Here is a 23,278-nt window from a genome sequence, read left to right as displayed (position 1 = left end):
TGTGTAGCCAGAGCTGTCCTCCATCGAGCTGTGCCCCAGGAAGAGCCTGTCCTGCGCAGACATAGGTTGTCGTATCCCCAGGTTCAAGGCCTGGTGGCTCGAGAGCCACGCAACCCTTGAAGGGGAGGTTGTGGTAATACGACAACCAGACGGACAGGCAGTTTACAGAGTTGCTACGCTGTGACTTATCATAACAAACCCACTGCACTAATCTTATTATATCACCATCTATCTCATGACCGATGTTGACCCCGCTATCTAGCGGTCAAACTGGCCTGCCTAAATGTGGGGAGGGGGCTCAAACATGCAACTATCACGAGTCCCTCACGCGCTTATATAACCGGGAGGCGCTGCCTCCCCTTTTACCACCGCTGCCCCCACAGCCTGTCTGCCGCCGGGAGCTAAGCCCTAGCGTCCCACACCCCCTTCAAACCTAACCATTGTTATAATCTGTTGTATATATATAGTAAACATTGCTTGTAAATATTATTCAGTTAAATATATAATTTCTGTATGACTAAATCCTGCTAGTTTGTTTTGGTAGAATAATTCAAGGCTAGGGCTCGTTGAACTCGAACTCGTTACCCTGTGGGCCGAGAACGCTCGGCTTACCAGAATATCATTTGTGAGATGTTGATGGATTGATGGAAAATGATGGATTGATGGATATGAATGATACTACTATTATCAAGAAAAATCTGGCAAAAGAAAATGAATATTATGATCAAGAATAATTATAGTTTTAATGTGTGTTAATTCATAGTTTTATTTTTATGTATTAATGTTTTAAGTATTTGTCGAGGCAGTAGTAGTCTCTGAAGGTTATATGTTATCAATGTTTTCTTATATCAATGCATCTCTAATGATTATGTGTTAATCAATGCATTTCTGATGGTTATATGTTAACCAATGTTTTTTTATATCAATGCATCTCTGATGATTATATGTTAATCAATGTTTTATAAAAAAATATATATAAAAGAGAAAAAAAAACACATAAAGAGTAAAAAAAGGAACATAAAAAAAACATAAAAGAGTTTTAAAAAACCAAATAAAAAAAAAAAAAAATATATATGAAGTGTTAAAAGATCTGAAAAGAAAATTAAAAAAAAAAAAAAAAAAAATCTATGACAGGTGTCATAACAGATCAATCATTATTTAGTTGATAAGCATTTAATGCTACCTATACAATATTTGATAAAATAAAATGTAATAAACATATTGTTATATTCAACATGTAATGTTACAGTTTCGAAATTTATGTTCATATTAAAGCCGGGGAGAAATGTGATGTAAAGTACCTTTCTCCCTGCCTTGAGAGCATTGTATGTATTTTATATATTAACTTTTAGTTCTTGTGTCACCTTTCTCGGAGCAAGTCTTTGCTCTGCGATTCGGCACGAACCTAAAAGTGTTAACAGTGTAATATTATTAATATCTATTTGTATGTTTAATCTGTCTTTGAATTAATACACTTTATTAGAATATTTAACTGTTTATTCCTATTATTACTACACGTCAGATATATGGACGTTAAATCAATACAAATCCCTTACCCCCAAAATCAAAATTATAATAATTTTTTTCTAGCTTTTCTATTATTGAAGGTTTCTTTTGTCTAAAGCCTATGATTTAATAACTATTTGATTGAGTTCTTCTTCATAGGAAAGCTTCTCTTAGGTCTTAGTATGCTTCAGGCTTTTTAATTTTTAGCTCTAAGGTTGGTTTTAGGCTATTTATCCTACACTTTCTTACCCCTTTGAATATAGAAACACCCTATGCTAAGGCGCTTCCTATAGTAAGTAGAAAAATAAGTTTTTCAAGGGTTGCTATATCCCTCTTTTTTTGTTCACCTATTTAAGGCGCATAATTGTTGAACAAATAATACCCTCTTCCTTTTAGGTCCATACCTTTTTAAAAAGCTTTTCTACAATTAGGTTGTGTCTTGGCGTCTGTCATAGATATTTAAAATTGTTAGATCGTCATATTGTTCATTGTGGATTTTTGTAAAATTAAAAAGTAGATTGCATAAAAGATAATGATTTACATCGAATATGTGACTTTTACGGATGTATTTACAATACCTGTTTTAATTATTGATAAATTAAACAAAATCTTGGTTCTTACCAGGCAGGAGACATTGGACTGTAAATTTTACTGGTAACCAAAGTTTTATAAATACTTCTTTCAGTGGTTGACTTAAAAAAATAAACATGATTGGGTTGTTAAAACTAGCAGAGTTAACTTATTCTTATTTACAAAAGGGTTGATTTTGGTAAAATTAATTAGGTGTGTACGTTCATTTATTCTCAATTGGCTTATCCCTTAAGATCCTTGGTTTATAAGCATTCCTTTTTATGTTGTTGTTATTGCTGCGCTACTTATGATTGTTTTCGTTCTAGTTTCTTGTCAATCTTTATAGCACCTTTTTAAATTTTTAATTGTTTCCTTTCTTTACATATTTTTAAACTCTTTTTTTTCAGGTGAAGCTTCCCTTTTACTTTCTCTAACTCTTTTTTATGTATTTTCTAATACAGGGGGTTATCATATGCAATCTACATTTTTTAAAGCGAAGCTTTTCTATAATTAGGGTCGGTCATACCGTCCGTCAGTCCGTAACGGCTAGCTCTTTTCGTTAATTTAGGCATGTTAGAGTTGTCCTATCGATTTCAAACTTTGCATTGTGATTCATGTAGTAGTTAGGTACAATTTAGAAAGCTTAGCAACTCTATAATCGTTACCAGAATGTCCGTACGTCCATTTTAAACATGTTGATTTTTAACTTTTTTAACAACAAATTTTTATATGATAGAATTATTCAATTGGTCTGATTTTTGGAATACTGATTCCTAGGACAACAAAGTAAAATCTTATAAGCAAAACATCTCTATACTCAAGTCCTAAAAATGTAAGTATGTCCTTAAACATTATCCTGTATTAGCGGAGTTTTTAGACAAATTTGCTTAAATTTTGTTTCTAATTATATACATTTGTATTCTGATTATTCAGTTATGGCACTCTACAAGTGTTAATGTTCGTTTGTCCCACCATTTCAGAACGTCGCTTTTATGGATGTTGTCATCCTTGTTATATTAAAAAGGAATTGCCTATATTTTACTATATACCAGATTACAACCTCTTGGGACAATTGATAACGTAGCGCCAGAACTTTATAATAGGCCCAGAGGCAATAACATTTGAACTATAACAAACAACCAAAAGATAATATTCAATACGTTCCTCCATGATCAGGAGATGGTATTAAATAAAGTTAATGTATTTTAGCCAGCTGAGAGAAACATTTTATCAGGGAACTCGAAAATCTTATTCAATCAACTCAATGATTGGATGACCTATCCTCCTTACAGATAGAATTTTGTTTTCAGTTTTCTTATTCTTTAATGCTTTCTTTATAAGTCTATAAATTTATTTTTAAAAATTATGTATTTACATACAAAAAAATCTTTCACAATATTTGTAAAATTCCTTACTTTAGTTTTACATTGAAATCTGAAGAGTGCAAACATTCACGAAACAATTTATAATATCTAAACAAAATGTAAAATTCATACTTTGTTTGTGAGTTAACCTTTTATATAATTTATTATTACTATAGCTTAGAGCTTAATTAAACGAGATTTTAAGAAAAAATTTTGTAAGAATTTTAGTTGTATCTATACCAAGTTGTAAAGGAAGTGGTCTATGGGGAAATTAACTAATTATGAACCAGTTAATTTGGCAGTTTCCCTTATTCTGAAATTGGACAATAGAAAAACCCTCCTACTGAAAATTATTTATACAAGGATGACAATAACAATGAATCTTTTCAAAATGATGAGAGTAACAGAGAGAGACAGAAAACAATGATGACAACATCCATAAAAGCGAAGCTCTGAAATGTTCGGACAAAAGGACATTAACACTTGTGTCAGAACTGAATAATCAGAATATAAATGTATAACAGTCGAAGCAAAATTGTAAGTAAATTTGTTGAAAAATTGCTTGATGCAGGATAATGTTTAAGGACAAACTTACATTTTTATGACTTGATTATAGAGTTGCTTTGCTTTCAATATTGTGCATTGTTGTCCCAGGAATCAGTATATCAAAAATCAGATTAATCGGATAATTAGATCATATAAAAATTTGTTGTTAAAAACTAAAAAAACAAAATGTTGAAAATTGACTTACGGACATTATGGTAACGATTAGAGTTGCTACAATTTCTAGATTGTGTTGATTGTGTTCCTTAATAATGGGAACGGTGACAAAAAGAACACAGTAATAGTGTCTGACTGATTATGACATAACAAAAAAATTAGCCAATGAGAGGCCATTATTGACCAATGGTAAAATTTATAGTGGCCTCTCATTGGCTAATTTTTTTTGTTACGTCATAATTAGTCAGACACTATTACTGTTTTCCGACAAAAAGTATCAGCCGTGTACCTTAAAAAGAAGCAGAGAAAATCAAGTTTCCCCAAATCCATCTATTACAGACAGGCAGACGGACATTTGGAATTATAGAGTAGCTTCGCTACTAAAAAGTATTCTTAAGAAAAAATGAAATTCCGCTTGACATATTAATATAGAGATGGTTCGGCACTAAGGTTTGTAAAATGAATTTCTTGTGGCGTATTTTTGACAGTATCCAGAATAAAATCGCAGAATAAACAAATGACAGCAATAATCTTATCTGCACTTTTGTTTATTTGCAGCCGAAGCCAATCAGACCCGAAATTTTGGTACTGCAGGTGGCAAATTTCATTGATTTTATTTGAAAAAATTACAAAAAAAATGGTTAATTTAATGTAATTTTGTAACATTAAAAACATAATCTGAGAAAATACATTGTAAAGGAAAACTATATCGGTTTAGCAGATTGAAAGATCCTTGAAAGACACACCAGTCTCACATACACAGACAGGCATCTTGTTACTTTTATATGAGGATAGAGTTTTATACTTTTTTACTTTCTCAGAATGTATAGAGATTTAGTTAATAATTATTCCTTGATGGCCAACCTGAACCTGAACCAAACCCATATATAGTTTTTAGTAGCGTAGTAGCGAAGCAACTCTATAATTCGAAATGTCCGACCGTCCATCTGTCAGAGACAGAAAAGGGAGAAACGTGCTTTTCTCGGCTCCTATGACAGATAGATAGCTGAAATTTTCAGGGATTATTTATGTTAACATTTTTCATATTTTCACCAAGTTTCATTAAGATTCGCCAATTAATTGAGGTGCTAGATAGATTCCAGGTTTTTTATGATTTTCTCAACTTCTATTTAGAATAGACGGCTGAAAATTTCAGGGATTGGATACCTTAATATTCTGCATACTTGAATTAAGTTTTATTGGATTTGGTTATTGGTTGGAGTGTTAATTTCGGGTGCTATTTGAGATAGACGTGTGATATTTTTAGGGATTAAAGAAGGGATAACAATTTATATATCCCCACAATGTTTCATTAAATTTGCTTATTGGTTGAGGTGCTAGATCGATTCCTAGATTTTCACTATATAAATCTAACAAGGTTTTTTTATTTTTAGTTTAATGTTTTTTTTTATGAACTTGCTCTATAGTTCATCTTTTCCGGATACCCATCCATAATTTTTGAGCTTCGATACTTATGTATGTTGTCATCATTGTTAGAATATTGTCCATAAAAACATAAATGATTTAATAGACATGAGTTTTTTTCCCGTGCTGTATTACCTGATAGGATAAATAAGCAATTAAGTTAATTATTTTACCGGGGAAAAGTCAATGGTCAATAGAAAAAATTAGATGTATGAAAAAGACAATCAAGATTAAATGAAAGTCCTCAAATATTTTATAACAACAAAAACGAGTAAAACAAATCTCAATTTAAAAATATATATTTGTAACGCTTTTGGTTTCTTCATATAAAAAAAAAACAATTTATATACCTCATCATAATAATTTAAACATAATACTTTTTTCCGGATATAGTCCTTTTAGTGGCAATCCTCTTTAGGGGCGTTTCGTCGTAATTTTACAGTAGCTTTTCTATTATTTCTAACCCCTGCGAGGGGCTCTAACCTTGCGGGACCATTAACCTACCTTTTTTCTTTCTTTTTCTTCATATAATATATCAATATACTTCTCTGGAGTAAAAAAACTGTGAAAATATTTGTGAATTATAGAGAGGACATATATCTTGATTCTTGCCACCGACCTCTAGATGTCTGTTTTTTGATTGGAAACACTTTTCAATTTTTTTTTAAGATTGTAACTTTTTTTAGATTAGGGGTGTGGTAACCTCCCCCAAAATATTTATAAAAATTCTCAGGACCTATGAGAAGCTACCCTGTGAAGAAGAATCATATCAGTTCAGCGGTTCAAGACCTAAAACTGTAAGTATGTCTATAAACATTACCATGTATCTCAACTCTATAATCTGTCCTAAAACTGTAAGTATGTCTATAAACATTTACCTGTATCAAGCAGTTTTTCAACAAATTTACTTACAATTTTGCTTCGACTCTTATACATTTATATTCTGATTATTCAGTGTTGACACTCTACAAGTGTTAATGTTCGTTAATATTTATGGACTTATTTAAATTTTTAGGACTTGATTATAGAGTTGCTTCGCTTATAACATTACACATTGTTGTCCCAGGAATCAATATTCCAAAAATCAGATCAATCGGATAATTAGTTCACATAAAAATTTGTTGTTAAAAAACTAAAAAAAATCAACATGTTTAAAATGGACGTACGAACATTCTGGTAATTCTAAATCGTACCTAACTATTAAAGGAATCACCATGCAAAATTTGAAATCGATAGAACAATGCTAACATGCCTAAATTAACGAAAAAAGCTATCCATTACGGACGGACGTACGGACGGACCGACTATAATCAAAGAAAAGCTTCGCTTTTAGAAATAATATTTAGTCTTGGCGCAATGCTTAAATGCCCTTGTTTTTATAAAGTAAATATTTTTTCCCATTTTACTTAAAGATCTGTTTATTATCCCCTCATGGGGAATTTAGGGGGATGTAAGTACCCCCCACCCTCCCATCCAATACAGATTCTTGGTAAGGTAGACAAAAATGTATAAAATTTCATTCCATTTTCAACTTTCTCATTGTTGGTACATTAAGCTAAAATGTGATTCTTGTAAACGCATATTTCTCATGACTTGAATAAAAGCGCAAAAGTTTAAAGATTTCTCTTTTCACCCAATTAGCCGGAATAAAAACTGTTTACACATTTTTTAGTATCGAAGCTACTCTATAATCAACTATGCCCGTCAGTCTGTCAGACCGTAACGCTATGGGGGGAAACGTAATTTTCTCGGCTCCTATTCAAGATAGACATCAGAAATTTTTAGTGAAGATTCCAATGACACATGCCCATCTAATCTATACATTGTTTTGTCCATCTGTCTGTTATTGGAGGTGCTGGATCGATTCCTAGATTTTCAAGTTTTCGTGATTTTCTCAATTCCTTTTCAAGATAGAGGGCTGAAATTTTCGGGGATTAATCAGTTCTACGTATTTTCACAAAGTTTTGTTAAGATTTGTCTATTAATTGGGGTGCTAGATCGGTTCCTAGATTTTTAGGTTTTCATTATTTTCCCGATTCCTATTCAGGTTTGACGGCTGAAATTATTAGTGATTAAATATGTTCATATTCTACATATTTTCATGAAGTTTTATTAAGATTTGTCTATTAATTGCGATGCTAGATCGATTCCTATATTTTTAAGTTATTGTGATTTAAAGGGTTTCTTGTTTTCTTGTTTGTCTGTTCACCTTTGTTTTATGCTTATAAGTATACATAATACATAAAAATAATAAGTAAATCCTTATACTAAAGTAACAGGATGTCTGTTAGTCTGTGTGTTTGTGTGTTTGCGTGTTTGCGTGTTTGTGTGTTTGTGTGTCTGTGTGTCTGTACCGAAGGATCTCGCTAACCGCTGAACCGATCGGGTTCTCCTTAACAGGGTAGCTTCTCATAGGTCCCGTGAAGGTTTATAACTATTTTCTTGGGGGGGTGGGACACCCCCAACCCCCATAAAAAAATGAAAAATCCCCCCCCCAAAAAAAAAAAATTTTAAATTTTTTTTACTAAAGTTAAAAATGAGGGTGGGGGGCACACCCCCCCCCCAAAAAAAAAAAAATAGAAAATTTCGCCCCCCCCCCAAAAAAATTTTATTATAAAAATTTTTCTTTTAAAATCTAAAATAAGAAATTGGGTTATTAAATTCGACTCTCTCCTCCTCAAGTGACCCTAGAGGCCTCTAGGGGCGTAGCCGCTAGTAATATATATTGCATTAAATCCTTGTAATAAAGCACCAGGATGTGTGTTTGTCTGTCTGTGTGTCTGTTTGTCTGGAACCCAGTAAAAGTGTCTGACTATGGTTATGACGTAAAAAAAATTAGCCAATGAGAGGCCACTATAAATTTTGCCATTGGTCAATTACTCGCCTCTCATTGGCTATTTTTTTTACGTCATAATCAGAGTCAGACACTTTTACTAGGTTCTTTGTGTGTAACGAAGGATCTCGCTAACCGCTAAGCCGATCGGGTTCTCCTTAATCCGGGAAGGTTTATAACTATTTTGGGGTAGGGTACCACCACCCTCCCAAGAGAAATCATAGAAAAAAATCGAAAAAAAATTTAACATTTGTAGACTTGAACGCAACATTGCTAGGTATCATAGACTTAAAAGCAACATAGTTAGGTATCGTAGAGACTTCAACAAAAAAACTAAACATTTAAAGTGCCACTAGAGGCCTCTAGGGGCACAGCCGCTAGTAATATAATAATGCAAGGTCAATAGATATAATTTTTATTTATATGAATTAGGGTTGGGCCGGATATCCGGTGTGGCCGGATATCCGGCCAAATATCCGGCCATTTTCAATATCCGGCCGAATACCGGATATTGAAACTATCCGGCCGGATAACTTTTTTTATATTTTACACCAAAAATTGCTTTTTAAAATTTTATATGGCTATAATTTTCTTATTATTGAAGCTAGAAGAACATTTTTTGAATATGTTTATCTTTATGTAAATTTTATATATGAAATCTAAAAAGTTTATTAATAAATTTTTTTGCTACTTTGATATCTGGTAATTTAGCCGGTTATCCGGCCGGATATCCGGTAATTTAGCCGGATAACCGGATATTTGCCGGATATCCGGCGTTTGGCCGGATATCCGGCCGGATACCGGATATCCGGCATTTGAAATCAGCCAGATATCCGGTATCCGGTATCCGGCCAAAAAAGTATCCGGCCCAACCCTAATATGAATGCTGTGCTACTAATTTTGATTAATTTTATAAGATTTTATAAAAAAAAAATTGTTACAAACTGACTTACAGACTGACAAACGGACATAGAGGTAGACAAAGTGAATTATAGATTAGATTCTCTACTAGAAATAACCCTCTTCTTTACAAAATAAATAAAACCAGAATACCTTAAATATTCAGAATTAAAAATGGTCTTAGGACAAACGCAGGAGTCCCAAACGTCAGAGTGGACACTTAACTTAACCTCAAAGCCTCAAATTTAAACCCTTTTGGATACTTTTGGATTTTTAAAAATAAAGATTGTTACATTTGGGTTTGGTTTAGACTTCCACCTTATTTTTAAAAATGTAAACGGTTGATTTCCCTGAGGCTTACAAAAGGCTGCCAAGCCCTGGTAACAACAATCCTGATTTATTAAAAAAAATACAGTAGGTAATATGCGTTCTATAATTCTGTTTTAATATGAAACAGCCAATATTTTTCTTCCTTTGATTTTAATATAATAGTAAAAAAAATGTTTCTTTAAAAAGACAATTAAGCCCTTTTTTCCTTATTACTTTAGAAAAGACGACTTTTAAGATTGAGTCTATCCTAAGGGAACATATGATTTATAGCGTCCTTTTCTTTAACCGCCATCTTAAAAAATGCACATAAAGCTTTTTGCACCCACATGGTGAAGATATTCTGAAAAAATGTAAATGTTTAAGAATTCAACACGTAAGTTTTCTTTTAAATTTGTTTAATTCAATATTTTGATAATCTGATGTTTAAAATAAACATATTTTTCAATACAATATTTTGTAACATTTGTGCATTTTTATAAATATTATTTTTTTAATTAAATTTAAAAACTGTTTTAATCATCTTTAGTAAAATAAAGAAGATATCATTAATTATGTGTTGTTATTTGTTCAAAATGCTGTTCTATTAGTTAAAACTTTGCTGTTTTAACAAATTCAACAAATTTATTATCTATTTTGTGTAGTATATCCGGAGGAAATATGGCATCTTTGTGGACAAAAAAAGCATTGAATGGGCAGTTGACTTCCAGATACTAAATCAAAAATATATTAATTTTCAAATTTTGGTTATTGAGTCTACGTGACAGTCTTTCAGCAGTTAAATCAAGGTATTTCTTGCAGGCGTCCTTTAGGATTTCAATAACTACTGAACCGATAAAGTTCTCAGTTTTATGGAAGCTTCTTATAGATCCCTTAATAGCTTTAGACTAATTAATTCTTATAGCTAAGTATGGTTTTAGGCTATTTTTCTTATTCCTTCAAATACTCATAGTAAGTTAAGCACAGAAATATAATCCAAAATATTTAAATTAAAGATTGTGTAGCATTGTTGACAGACAAAGTAATATCTTAAATCAACTTAGTTCTCTATTTTCAATAGGAGCTAAGTAAGAATTTCAGACAGATGGACATTTGAATTATAGAAGATAAAAATTACCTCATATGGTACTTCAAATGGTACATAGGGTATATAACCTATAAAACAAAGAATATATTACAAAATAATCTTCTGAAAAAGTATGATTATATTGCAGTTATATTAGATAAAAAAGCTTACCTGACTCTTTTAATCCTTTAAGAAATTCAGTTTTATAACCAGGACAATATCTTTCTTGACAAATGAATACTAGCTAAAATATAATTATTTTATTTATTACATTAGAGTTATTAAAGCATTAATAGTTAATTTTACATAAGATTTCTACTGTACACGGACTGCTAAGAAAGTCAATAAAGTTATGCAAGTCTATCTATAATACAAAGTAGAACGATGTCTGTCTGTCCGTCTGTCCGTCTGACCGTCTGTCCGTCCGTCTGTCTGTCTGTCCCTTAAGATCTCGGTAACCACTGAACCGATCGGATTCTACTCTTCAGGGTATCTACCTATTGGTCCTGTGGTGGTTTTAAGCTATTTTCTCGGGGGGTGGGACACCCCCAACCCCCCCAAAAACCAAAAAATCCCCCCCCATTTTTTTTTTTTTTTTTTTTTTTTTTTTTTTGAAGGAGTTTCCATGGTCCTTTATGGTCTCTCGCAATAATTTTTTTTTATCACCTCTTGGGCAAAGCCCCTAGAGGCTAGGGGCGAAGCCGCTAGTATATTATACAGAATCTCTTTTATTATAATTTAATATTTATATTAATTATCTAATTATTGATAGAGTTAACATTTTAATTTTTACCTCTATGAAAATGTAAGGTATAAAATGCTTCTTTTCTTTCAATGATAAAAACTTTTTAAGAGCCTGAAAGAAAAATGAATACAATCACTGATATGAGGAAATAAAAACAATAAAAAAATGCTAAAATGTTGATAAACAAAAGAGTTTAATTGTTTACCTTACATTCATAACCTTGTACATCCATCTTTAATGCAATTGGAGTATTTACAGGTACCATATCTTTAATAAATGTAAATCTGCAAGTTTTATTAGAAATTTTCATTTTCAATTTTAATTTCAATTTGAAATATTTAAAGTCATAGCCATATTCCATTACGACATTTTGTGTGTTTTAAAAAAAATGACAGATTTACCTAAAATGTCCTCAAATGTGATAGAATATATTGTGTCTGTATTATTACCATTTTCTACCTAAAAGAAAAATATTGAAACTTTATCTTTTATTTAATATCTCGGAATTTATAAGTGCTTGCTTTACAATCTATTATCATTTTCATTAGTAGCTATGCTACTCTATTACTCACATCTGTCCATCTGTATGGATGAGGGAAAATGTGATTTTCTCGCCTTCTATTTGAGATATAAAGCTGAAGGTAATATCCTCTTAGAAATATTTTTTTTCAATTTTAGAAATTTTCATACCCCCCCCCCCCCCCCGCCCACCAGACAGAACTATGAACTCTGGCCGCGGCGCTCGACCCCCTTGCATGCCTAGCCACAGCGCTCGGCTCCCTAGCCTAAAACCTAACCTAAAATAGTTGTTCTGTCGGGGGAGGGGGTATAAAAGATTTTCAAAATTGAAATAAATATTTCTAAGAGGAGAACGCCAAGCTGAAATGTTTGGTGAAGATTCCTATGACATTTGGGCATCTACTCATAATTATTCTTTTTGTTAGTCTGTTTAAAAATAATATTATTTTCAGTCGATCAGCTTAATTATTTCAGCTTTTTAAAAATATCTGCGCTTTCCTATTTATGGATGCATGTTTTCACCCTTGCTAAACATATATGTATTTTTTAGTTATTTTATATCTTTATTTTGTTGATTTTCTACATACAATTTTAATATATACCTTAGTTTCAATCATTTCAGTAGCCCCAGGATTAGATGGATGACTATTGTTTGCTTTCATTGGTGTGTAGGTGTCACTGAATTTAGTAATAGTTAGTTCTCGTATTCATTGGAAACCGATTAATATCCGGTGGATTAGAACCGGTTCTCATTCATACGAAAAAAACTATGTCTAGTATTGCATTATATCCAGTCTTCTGGGTTTATAAAATTGTACAATCAAAAGATTAAATCTAATAATTATACATTTTATATCCATGGAAAGCTGTTTATAATACGATGCGAGAAATAACTATTATCATATTTTTGTTATACTAACCATGCTAATAATCCAAATATTTTGGCAATGCACACTGGTCTCAAATCACGTTTTTTGAACAACAATTCGTTCTCAGCCGATTGTTGGACATTTAGAGCTGGGGAAGGAGTTGTCCAATCAAGACAACTTTGAATTACTTTTTTTATAGGCAATTTCATTGGCTAAATTTTATGTAAAAATCTTGTACGTCTAACCGGTTTTGCAACAGCTGAATTTCAAATTAGCGCGTTTTTTATTTTTAGATATTTTCTGTACGTAAAAGGTAGAAATTACAAACATTGCCCTGTAATCTCTATATTGCCAGAATAATATGGAAATATAACTGTATGTGCAATATTAGAAAAATGTGGAACATAATGTATGAATTTCAGTATTATCCTATTGTATAAAGAAGTAAAGGTAACCGATACCGATACTGTTCTCTAATTTAAGTAAGCTTCACATATATCCTGTGATGAATTTTTAAGTTAATTTATTTTCAGATTTAAGTCTTTGGATTGTTTTTTGTTACCTATCTTTCTAGCTACTTAAAAAAAAGCCCCTAGATAATTGGGACATATCATTAATATGTACATTATTGCTTTAAATATGCTAGAGAGTATTATAATAGTTTAAAGTAATTACAGACATCTGACAATAATGATAAATTAATTTATAAGATATTTATTCACAAAAAAATGAAAATACTCTTACCTAATTGCATTTAAAATTTGATAAACCTTTGTATCTACAAAATTTAAACCTTAAATAAAAAACTATTTGATATTTTAATATTAAGGAACCATATATATCAATATCCATCAATATACACTCAGCCATAATAAAAATCATGTATAGCATATTACAGACAATAAAAATAAAATAAAAATCATAAAATTGTTATTAGTTTGGTTAGCCCGGGCCTTCAGTTCCTTGGGTATTACAAAACTGGGGTTATTTTTTTCATTTTAAAATCAGCGGAAAGCTGTATATAATACTGTATGATAATTTGCCAATATAATATTTAAATATCTTACTCAAACTGTTGCGAAGTAGGCCATGGTTCCTAAAATATTTACTTATATGTTATGAATTATGCTAAAAACAAATTATATTTCATTAGAATATCTTCATAAAATTTATTATTGCAGCTCATATATGTAGATGGAAAATTTTCAGCCATCATGTAGGGTTGATAAGTAAATGAATAGAATAGGTATATGTGACTCGACCCACAGGGCAAGGACCCTGTCCCGAGCTAATAGTGTCTGAAATAAAACAATGTCCAGTCTCTACAAATGTTCATTAATTCAAATTTCTAACACTAAGAAGATATTTATAGTTCTTATAGAAAATGATATCATACTGGCCTACCATTGGTTAATTAAAATGTATACTGGCCTACAATTCTCAATTTAGTCCGTGTATTGGCCTATCATTGGTCATTTTTATTATATGACGTCATTTTCAAAGGCATCATAAAAAGCTTCAACACTGACCTTAGAATTGGATCCACAGCAATATCTGTATGATTGAGAACAGCTGCACCCAAAGTGAATGCTCCTATATTACACCCTAAATCTAAATAACAGTATGATTGAGAACAGCTGCACCCAAAGTAAATGCTCCTATATTACACCCTAAATCTAAATAACAGTATGGTTGAGAACAGCTGCACCCAAAGTAAATGCTCATATTACACCCTAAATCTAAATAACAGTATGGTTGAGAACAGCTGCACCCAAAGTAAATGCTCCTATATTACACCCTAAATCTAAATAACAGTATATTTAAGAACAGATGCACCCAAAGTAAATGCTCATATTACACCCTAAATCTAAATAACAGTATGGTTGAGAACAGCTGCACCCAAAGTAAATGCTCATATTACACCATAAATCTAAATAACAGTATAGTTGAGAACAGCTGCACCCAAAGTAAATGCTCACATTACACCCTAAATCTAAATAACAGTATGGTTGAGAACAGCTGCACCCAAAGTAAATGCTCCTATATTACACCCTAAATCTAAATAACAGTATGGTTGAGAACAGCTGCACCCAAAGTAAATGCTCCTATATTACACCCTAAATCTAAATAACTGTATGGTTGAGAACAGCTGCACCCAAAGTAAATGCTCCTATATTACCCCCTAAATCTAAATAACAGTATGGTTGAGAACAGCTGCACCCAAAGTAAATGCTCCTATATTACATCCTAAATCTAAATAACAGTGTGGTTAAGATCTGCTGCAACCAAAGTAAATGCACCTTTATTACGCCCTAAATCTCAATGCAAAACAAAATTTTATAACAGTGTGGTTGAGAAGTTCTGCAACCAAAGTGAATGCACCTTTATCACTCCCTAAATCTCAATGCAAAAACAAAATTTTAAAAGAAACATAATTTAACCTAACCCCCTCTCCCCCTCCCCCTTACCTGGCATACAAGATTGAAAATAATCATGAATGCATTAAAATGAAAAAATATAAGAATGAAACCAGTTTTGTTAGTCCCGAAGTGCCAAATACTAGAGCTAGCAAATCTGGTATTAATATGATTTGATTTTATTATTTGTGGAAAATTATATATATGTAATACAATGATATACATAATTTTTCAGTTTGCCTGAGAACCGGTTCTAATCCAGCATATATCCATCATCAATTATAATAAAAAATCAATAGTTATGGGCTTTTTGGTTTAAAAAATAACTGATACTTACCTAAAACCCAAGAATCTTTGTATAAATGAGCAGCTGCCAGGAAAAGATTAATTGGTGCATCTTCATATCTTATTGAAAAATAATAACTATTATTAATAAATGTAAACTAGGATTCAGCAGTTATTTTTTAATAATTTTATCCAAGGTATAACAAACAACTAAATTGATATTTGGATTCATAATTCTCTTGATGTGAAGTTAAAATCTGCAGCATTAATTAAATTCAATCTTAAAAATAAATCTACTTGTCTACTTTAAATCTATTCTAAATCTCCTTGAATTTTTAATACTTACCTTACATATGAATTAAAAACAGCAGAAATGTACTGAATAGAAAGAAAAAACAATATGATTTGATTTAAATTTAAAATAATACATTAAGAAATAAGTTTTAAATATATTTACCATGTCTTCTTTTGGATATTTTATACAAATAACAAAGCTGATATTTACACCTGAACAAATATTTCATTTAACTACAATACAATAAAGAGGGTAAAGTCAAGCCCTTCCTCCGATTTTCTATCTGATTTTCTATGTTTTAAGATGGTATTTAACCAAATCATTAAAAGTTGATGAATCACTGATATGTCCCATAAAAGATTTTAGATTCCAGGTATGATTCTTATGCAGGACTTCAGAATCATGTGATCGCATTTTTAAAAAGTTTAAATGTTCCTGGACTGGAAGTGATGCTTTTTACCCCCCTCCCCCATGCAAAAAAAATAATCCCATTTAAGGATCAACAAAAAAATCTGATATATTATTCATAGTTGCTAAATGTTTTAATTGGATGGATAGATAGACAGAATGGATGAATAGGCACTTTATTATCAAACTAGCGGCTTTGCCTCTAGGGGCTTTGCCCCAATAGGTATAATTACATTTGTCATTACCTGGAGATATCCACTCCACCACTATTTTGAATAATTTTTTTTTTAAATGGCGGGGGATTTTTTGTTTTTGGGGTGTTGGGGGTGTCCCATCCCCCAAGAATATAGTCTAAAACTACCACAGGACCAGTAGGTATATTCCCTGAAGAGTAGAATCCGATCGGTTCAGTGGTTACCGAGATCTTAAGGGGCAGACGGACGGACATACATCATTCTACTTTGTATTATAGATAAAAATGCAGACCTTCGTACATCGGACTTTGGTGACATTTGAAGGGAAGTTTCCAAGTTAAATCTAAATGAAAATTAAGGATTACAGCAGGATTAATATAAACTTGGGAACAGTTATTGCTATTTTAGTAAATGGGGGCTGGAGGAGGAATATGTCACTTTTTGTAACCAAACCTAATCTAATCTTAAACTTGAGAAAAACTTTTTTTTCAAATAACTCTTATATTTGAACTTGTTCTTATTGAGTATGAATATGGGAATTTCGTTAAGGGTAATGTGAAATTAAAAGAGAAGTTTTATTGGAAACTTTACCACTTTCTTCCATCCAAAAAATATTCTTGATTTTTAAAAATACCTACAAACTTTTTGTTTATTCATCTTTACGTGGGAAGATAAGGGTGTTACCTTTAAACTGCAGTATGTTTAAAACATCTGTATTTGTGTTGGTTTGTATGGTATTCAGTTGAATAATTGATATTATGACTACCCTGCTCAAGAATACCTAAAATTATGAAAAAATTCTAACATGGGTTAAGTTAGCAACAGAGGTCAGTTTTAAAATAGCTTCTTTTACGTCTATAAGATAGTAATGCCGCGAAAAAAACAGTATCGCGGCATTTTCGCATTTGAAGTGGCCAAGGAAGAATAAACATAAATGCAAATAAGGAAATTTTTCTTTAGAATGCATTCATTTTTATTCTAACTTGGCCACTTCAAATGAGAAAATGACGCAATACTGTTTATTGTCGTGGCATTACTTCTTTTATAGACGTAAAAGAAGCTATTTTAAAACTGGTCTCAGGGCTCGACAGCAATGTGTAAGCCTAAGCGAAATCAACAGTTTACAAGTTTGAAATTCAGCTGAAAGTCTAAACCTGACTCGGATATGACAATTCCTCTATTTTTTTAAATGTTCAAAACATTCATACAGGTTTAAACTGTTTTTAACCTGTTTTTGAAAGGTATATTATATTGCATTATAACTATAGCTTCATGCTCATGAGGAGTAGAATTAGTAATCAAAGTCCATTCAAAAATATCTTGATATTAGTCTGAGAAAATCTCAAAAAACCTCTAAAAATTGGCAAATTCTCAACAAAAAACCTAAAAATGGTGGCTTTTCAGTCATTTCTCGGGCTAGGGGCGAGATATAATTAAACAGACATTGGTTCCTGATTCTACTCCTCTAAAAAATCGAAATTTACATAAAGCTGAACTAAAAGTCCCAGAACATTTTTGAAAGTACCAGTGGTCTTGTGTTAAATAATAACATTGTTTGCAATTGAGTACTAAAATTGTGATTGTGAGAGATTTAGCTGTCAATCAATAACTTTAACAGTTGAAAAAGAATTAATTAACCCATTAGTGCCGAGCGCCACTTTTATGGGCCGATCGAGCTGTAAGTTTCAGGGAAGCTTTATAATGGTCAAAACGGAATTCGTATTTTTTTGTTTTGCTCTAGTGGCGTGCACAGGAAAGTTGCAAAAAAACCCAGTTCGGCTTGGCCATAAATACCAACCAGGCATAAACACCCGTTTTTGGTGCTTTCCCCCAGTTTTAAAACCCGGTTGACCTGTATAAACCCGGTTATTTTGACCAAAAATCGAAAAATGTAATTTTTGAACGCCAAAAGTGAGATGAACACTTTTTAGAACTTTGATACGATCCGTAATTGAAAACTACACAACCTCATGTAATCTAAAGAGCTACAAGTATAATACGAAGCGATTTATTTCAAATTTAGTGTTTCGGCTATAGGTGCCGCCGTTTTCGGGTAAAAAAACCCGTTGCTCGAAGTTTTAAAAGACACACACTACAAAAAAAGAACATATAAAATTTGGGTGTTACATATCAGAAAACGATCATAAAACTTTTGGGTGACACCTATAGAGATTACTAGGGTTATTATGGTGGCTCAAACCCTTACTAATGACGTTAATTGTTATTTTTATTGGTTGAAAACTTAAAACCGGGTAATAAAAACCGAAACCGAGCCGGGTTTTAAAATTTTCGGGTATGTATGGCCAAGCCGAACCGGGTCATAATAGGGCGTAAAAAAACGATAAAAAAATCATATAAAAAATAATAATTTGAATAAAACGAATTCACATATAGATGTACTTGTCAATAAACATTAGATTTCACGAAAAAAATCAGCGACTTTACTATAAAAACAAAAAAGTTAGATGGGGTATTTTGAATTGTCATGATTTTTAAACTTTGTTGATCTATACCAGCAAACGGAAGTAAGCTAAACTGCCTGCTCCAGGGGGAAATGAAAGCCAGGGTAGTAGAGGGGGGATTCATACTGAGAATGATGCAATTATGAAGCCGGAAACCGGTTTTTTTTCCATTTTCTGGCACCGGGTTTTAAAACCCGGTTCGGCACTAATGGGTTAAATCAAATAAACATATGTAGACTCTTTCACTCACAATGCCAGGGATCTTAAAGGATAATACATTGGATCATCAATTGATGTACAACCATGATTACCCTTCTATAGATTAAAATTATCGGTAGAAAAGTTTAGACACTCCATTTGTACAATCCATTTAAGATATACTAAAAGTCTCTATTTAACAAGCCAGCGAATGATAAAACTTTGGGGATTAGTATAATTAAAGTCCAATGTCTCCACCCTCCCAATAAAATGAACCATACCTTTACATACTGTGACTGTTTAAACATATTTTCTGAAAAAAGTAAATCAAATTAACATCAAATGTAACTTCTAAGTATATTATTTTTAAAGCTTCTAAATAACTTCTAAATAATATTAGATATAATTTTACTTTATTATTATTACCAAGTGGTTATGCCCCTAGAGGCATCTAGTGGCACTTAAAGTGTAAGTATATAAATACTTACTTTTTTAGAGGTAGACTTTAGAGATGCTTCGCTTAAAGGAAGCCTGCAAGAAATACACCGCTCTAAAAGACTGCCACGCGTAGAGCTCAATACAAAAAAAAATCTTTAAAATTATGCAACCTTATAAATATTTCATTATCTGATAGGTTTTTTTTTGTATCATGGTAATTTTATAGTTTGATATGTTATTATAGAGATGCTATGCTTATGACAAAATGTGAAAATTAAGGTCTTTAGAAAGTATGGATTTTTGCTAATGATTTCAGATTATATCTAATTGTTACAGACATCTTCAGAAAAGGTTTGAATTTAATAGGACATTTATAATATAACAATTGGACCAAATATTAAACTTCCCACTGATTATTCTTTTAGCAAGGACTATAACAATCAATAACAGGGAAGCTTTTTAAAATGATAAGTTCTACTTAGGCGTTTAAAGAGAGAAAAAGAAAAAGGAAGAGAGAGAGAATTCTACATTTTAGGGAAGCTTTGTGTCTTTGGTCCACGGATTGTTCTAGGCTAGTTTATTTTTAGGTATTTGTGATTTGGGCACTAGTAATCATATAGTGATTACTAAATCAAAAGGCTGAAAGACTGCAGTTATAATTATTATAATATTGAGTCTAGATAACAAGATCATTAACGTCGACAAAGCAGGAAGGGGTACTGTTTGGAGGATGCAATTATTCTCCAGAAAAGAATCAAATTTTTTGTCATAACGCTGTCGTAATTTAGGCTATTTTAAAGTATTTTAGCTTCTTTGTTGCAAATGGAGGAATAATGATGGTCCACTCTAGACAAAAGGGATACTACTGATTTTTTAATAGTTATTTCTCGCAACGTATTATAAACGTATAATATAATGTACAATTATAAGTTTAAAACCAGTTTTTTTAGCCCCGAGATGCCGAAGACACGGGCAAAAAAACTGGTTTTAATCTTATGATTGTGCATTTTTATATTCGTAGAAAACTGGTTATAATACGATGCTAGACATAGTTTTTTCGTATTCATGAGAACCGGTTCCTATCCACCGGATTCAAATGAATACTAGAAATAATTTTAACTTTTTCCACGATTTAAAACAACTAAGTAGTAAAATTAAATATGTGAAGAAGGTAAAATTAGTTCCTAGCTAGAATGGATCATGATAGTTTAGTGGTGTTGGGTCAATTAGAGAAAATAGCAGGGATATTATGGGATAAGACATTCGACGACAATTTGGTGTACATTCTACATTTCCAATGATTATCATAGTTATTTATCTAGTATTATATTATGATTTTCATTTGAATATTCGTGGATAATTGGATGTAATACAGTGATAAATAGGATTTTTCAGTATGGTTAAGAACAGATTCTAATCCAGCAGGTATTGTTTGGTTTTGAAGCCATACTGGAATAGTTAAATCTTTCATCGTATTATAAACCACTTTCCGCGATATAGAATGTACAATTATAAGATTAAAACTAGTTTTATTAGCCCCGAGGTGACGAAGTCACCGGCTAAAAAAAACAGTTTTAATCTTATGATTGTACATTTCTATATTCGTAGAAAGCTGGATATAATACGGTGATAGACATAGTTTTTTCGTGTGGATGAGAACCGGTTCCTATCCACCGGATTCGAATGAATACGAGAAACAATATTACACTTTCTGTTGATAAAATATCGATTGAAAAGTTTGTAATTTTGCTAGTTTAAACCAACCAATCATTATTTCAAGCCAATGAATGACAGAACGCTTTCTCTCGTATTCATTCAAAACCGATTTATATCCAGTGAATTAGAACCGGTTCTCAACCATACAAAAAAAAGTTATGTCTAGCATCGTATTATATCCATTTTTCTACGAATATAAAAATGTTCAATCATAAGGTTAAAACCGATTTTTTTGGCCGTGCCTTCTGCATCTCAGTGCTAAAAAACTGGTTTTAATTTTTTAATTGTACATTTTATATCCACGGAAAGCTGTTTATAATACGATGCGAGAAATAACTATTACAAAACTTATATTTTTGTTGTAGATGAGAATAATTTTCACAAAAAGTTTGACCTCCTAAAATAGTTGTGATCCAACTAATTATAATGTTTTAAAGTTTGGCGTGTGTTTTACCCATACTAAATAATTATTATGAGGGGCATCCCCCCCCCCCCCAAAAAAAAAGTAGCGGAGCTAATCTATAATAATTCAAAATGTCCGTCTGTGTGCCTGAAATATTTTTGGAAAACATGATTTACTCGGCTTCTATTTAATATATATTTTTTAGTGTAAAGATCATTTTGCTTACTACAAGATAAAAGACATACATATATCTTTATATAAAGGTTTCATGATCTTCTATTTTGTATATTTGTATCTTTTATAAACACTAAACATCTGCTTTTTAATTTACTTTGAGCGTTCGTCCATCTTTTTTCCGACTTTACTACGTTTGGATATTGTCTTAGTATCTTTTTAGTAGCGAAGCTACTCTATAATTTGAAATGTCCGTCTGTCTGTATGTCCGTATGTCTTAGTTTGGGGGAAACGTGATTTTCTCGGCTCCTATTAAAGATAAAAGGCTGAAATTTGACAACATTCTTATTAATAAGGAGCACAATTAACTATAAGACATCAATGGACCGCTTTTTAGCAGGTTTTAGGCTATTTTTGTATTTTTCACATTTTTCTCCATATCTTTGGTGTTTATAGTCCGATTTCCAAAATTTTTTCAGTTATAGTATCAAAATTAAATTTCTTGTGGTTTCAAGAAAACAACTATGACGGTCAGACTGCCTGTAAGCAGGTTTTAGGCTATTTTTGTATTTTTCACATTTTTCTCCATACCTTTGGTGTTTATGGCCCGATTTCCCAAGTTTTTCGGTTATAGATATCAAAATTAAATTTCCTGTCGTATCAAGAAAATATCAATGGCGGTCAGACTGCCTTTTTGCAGGTTTTTGGCTATTTTTATATTTTTCATATTTTTCCTCCTATCTTTGGTGTTTATGGTCCGTTATTTTAAATTTTTGTAGTTAAAAATATCAAAATTCAATTTCCCGTTGTTTTAAGCATTCAGTATGTAATTTACTTTGACCGTCAGTCTGTTAGGCATAGTACTGAAATATAAATATTAATAAATTAAAAACAAATGTTGAAAAGGTTTCGTGATTTTTCCTAATATACATGCTTTTGAAAACTAATATCTAAATTCTTATCTATTTGTTTGTGCTTCGCTACTTATGGATGTTGTCATCCTTGTTTTTATACAAAACAATCATAATTACTCTAAGGGTAGTAATTATGAAAGGGGTGAGTCTTCAATTCTGCATAGATAGATAGAAGATAAATATCCTGAAGATATATAACTAGAATATAGAAAGATACATAGATAGATAGATAGAAGATAAATATCCTGAAGATATATAACTAGAATATAGAAAGATACATAGATAGATAGATAGAAGATAAATATCCTGAAGATATATAACTAGAATACAGAAAGATAAATAGATGGATAGATAGATAGAAGATTGAAAGATAGCTAGCTACAGGATAGAAAGATAGATAGATAGTAGATAGAAATATAGATAGCTATAGGATAGAAAAAATTATAGCTAGTAGATAAAAAGATAGATAGCTAGAAGATTAAACGATAGAAAGCTGGAAGATAGAAAGATAGATAGCTAAAAGAAAGAGA

The 23,278-nt window shown here is 31.6% G+C and overlaps 1 protein-coding gene across 1 annotated transcript; it reads right to left on the bottom strand.

The window, feature by feature from the left end:
• Positions 1-10,190: 10,190 nt before the first annotated feature.
• On the bottom strand, positions 10,191-17,282 carry LOC145305457 (uncharacterized). The gene is made up of 15 exons (XM_080147074.1): positions 17,128-17,282; positions 16,736-16,786; positions 16,004-16,053; positions 15,893-15,924; positions 15,599-15,666; positions 14,374-14,455; positions 13,912-13,940; positions 13,589-13,637; positions 12,578-12,653; positions 11,858-11,915; positions 11,662-11,723; positions 11,505-11,567; positions 10,883-10,955; positions 10,763-10,800; positions 10,191-10,358 (listed from the first exon to the last, which is right to left on the bottom strand). Exons 2-15 carry the CDS (start codon positions 16,743-16,745, stop codon positions 10,236-10,238), a joined length of 813 nt encoding a protein of 270 aa, XP_080003200.1. The 5' UTR covers positions 16,746-16,786; positions 17,128-17,282; the 3' UTR covers positions 10,191-10,235.
• Positions 17,283-23,278: the final 5,996 nt, after the last annotated feature.

Source organism: Acartia tonsa, chromosome 14, assembly GCF_053477335.1.
Source record: "Acartia tonsa isolate MP-2025a chromosome 14, ASM5347733v1, whole genome shotgun sequence".
Classification (NCBI taxonomy): Eukaryota; Metazoa; Arthropoda; class Copepoda; order Calanoida; family Acartiidae; genus Acartia; species Acartia tonsa.
The sequence above is the reverse complement of the archived record's forward strand: the minus strand, read 5'-3'. Positions and strand labels throughout refer to the sequence as shown.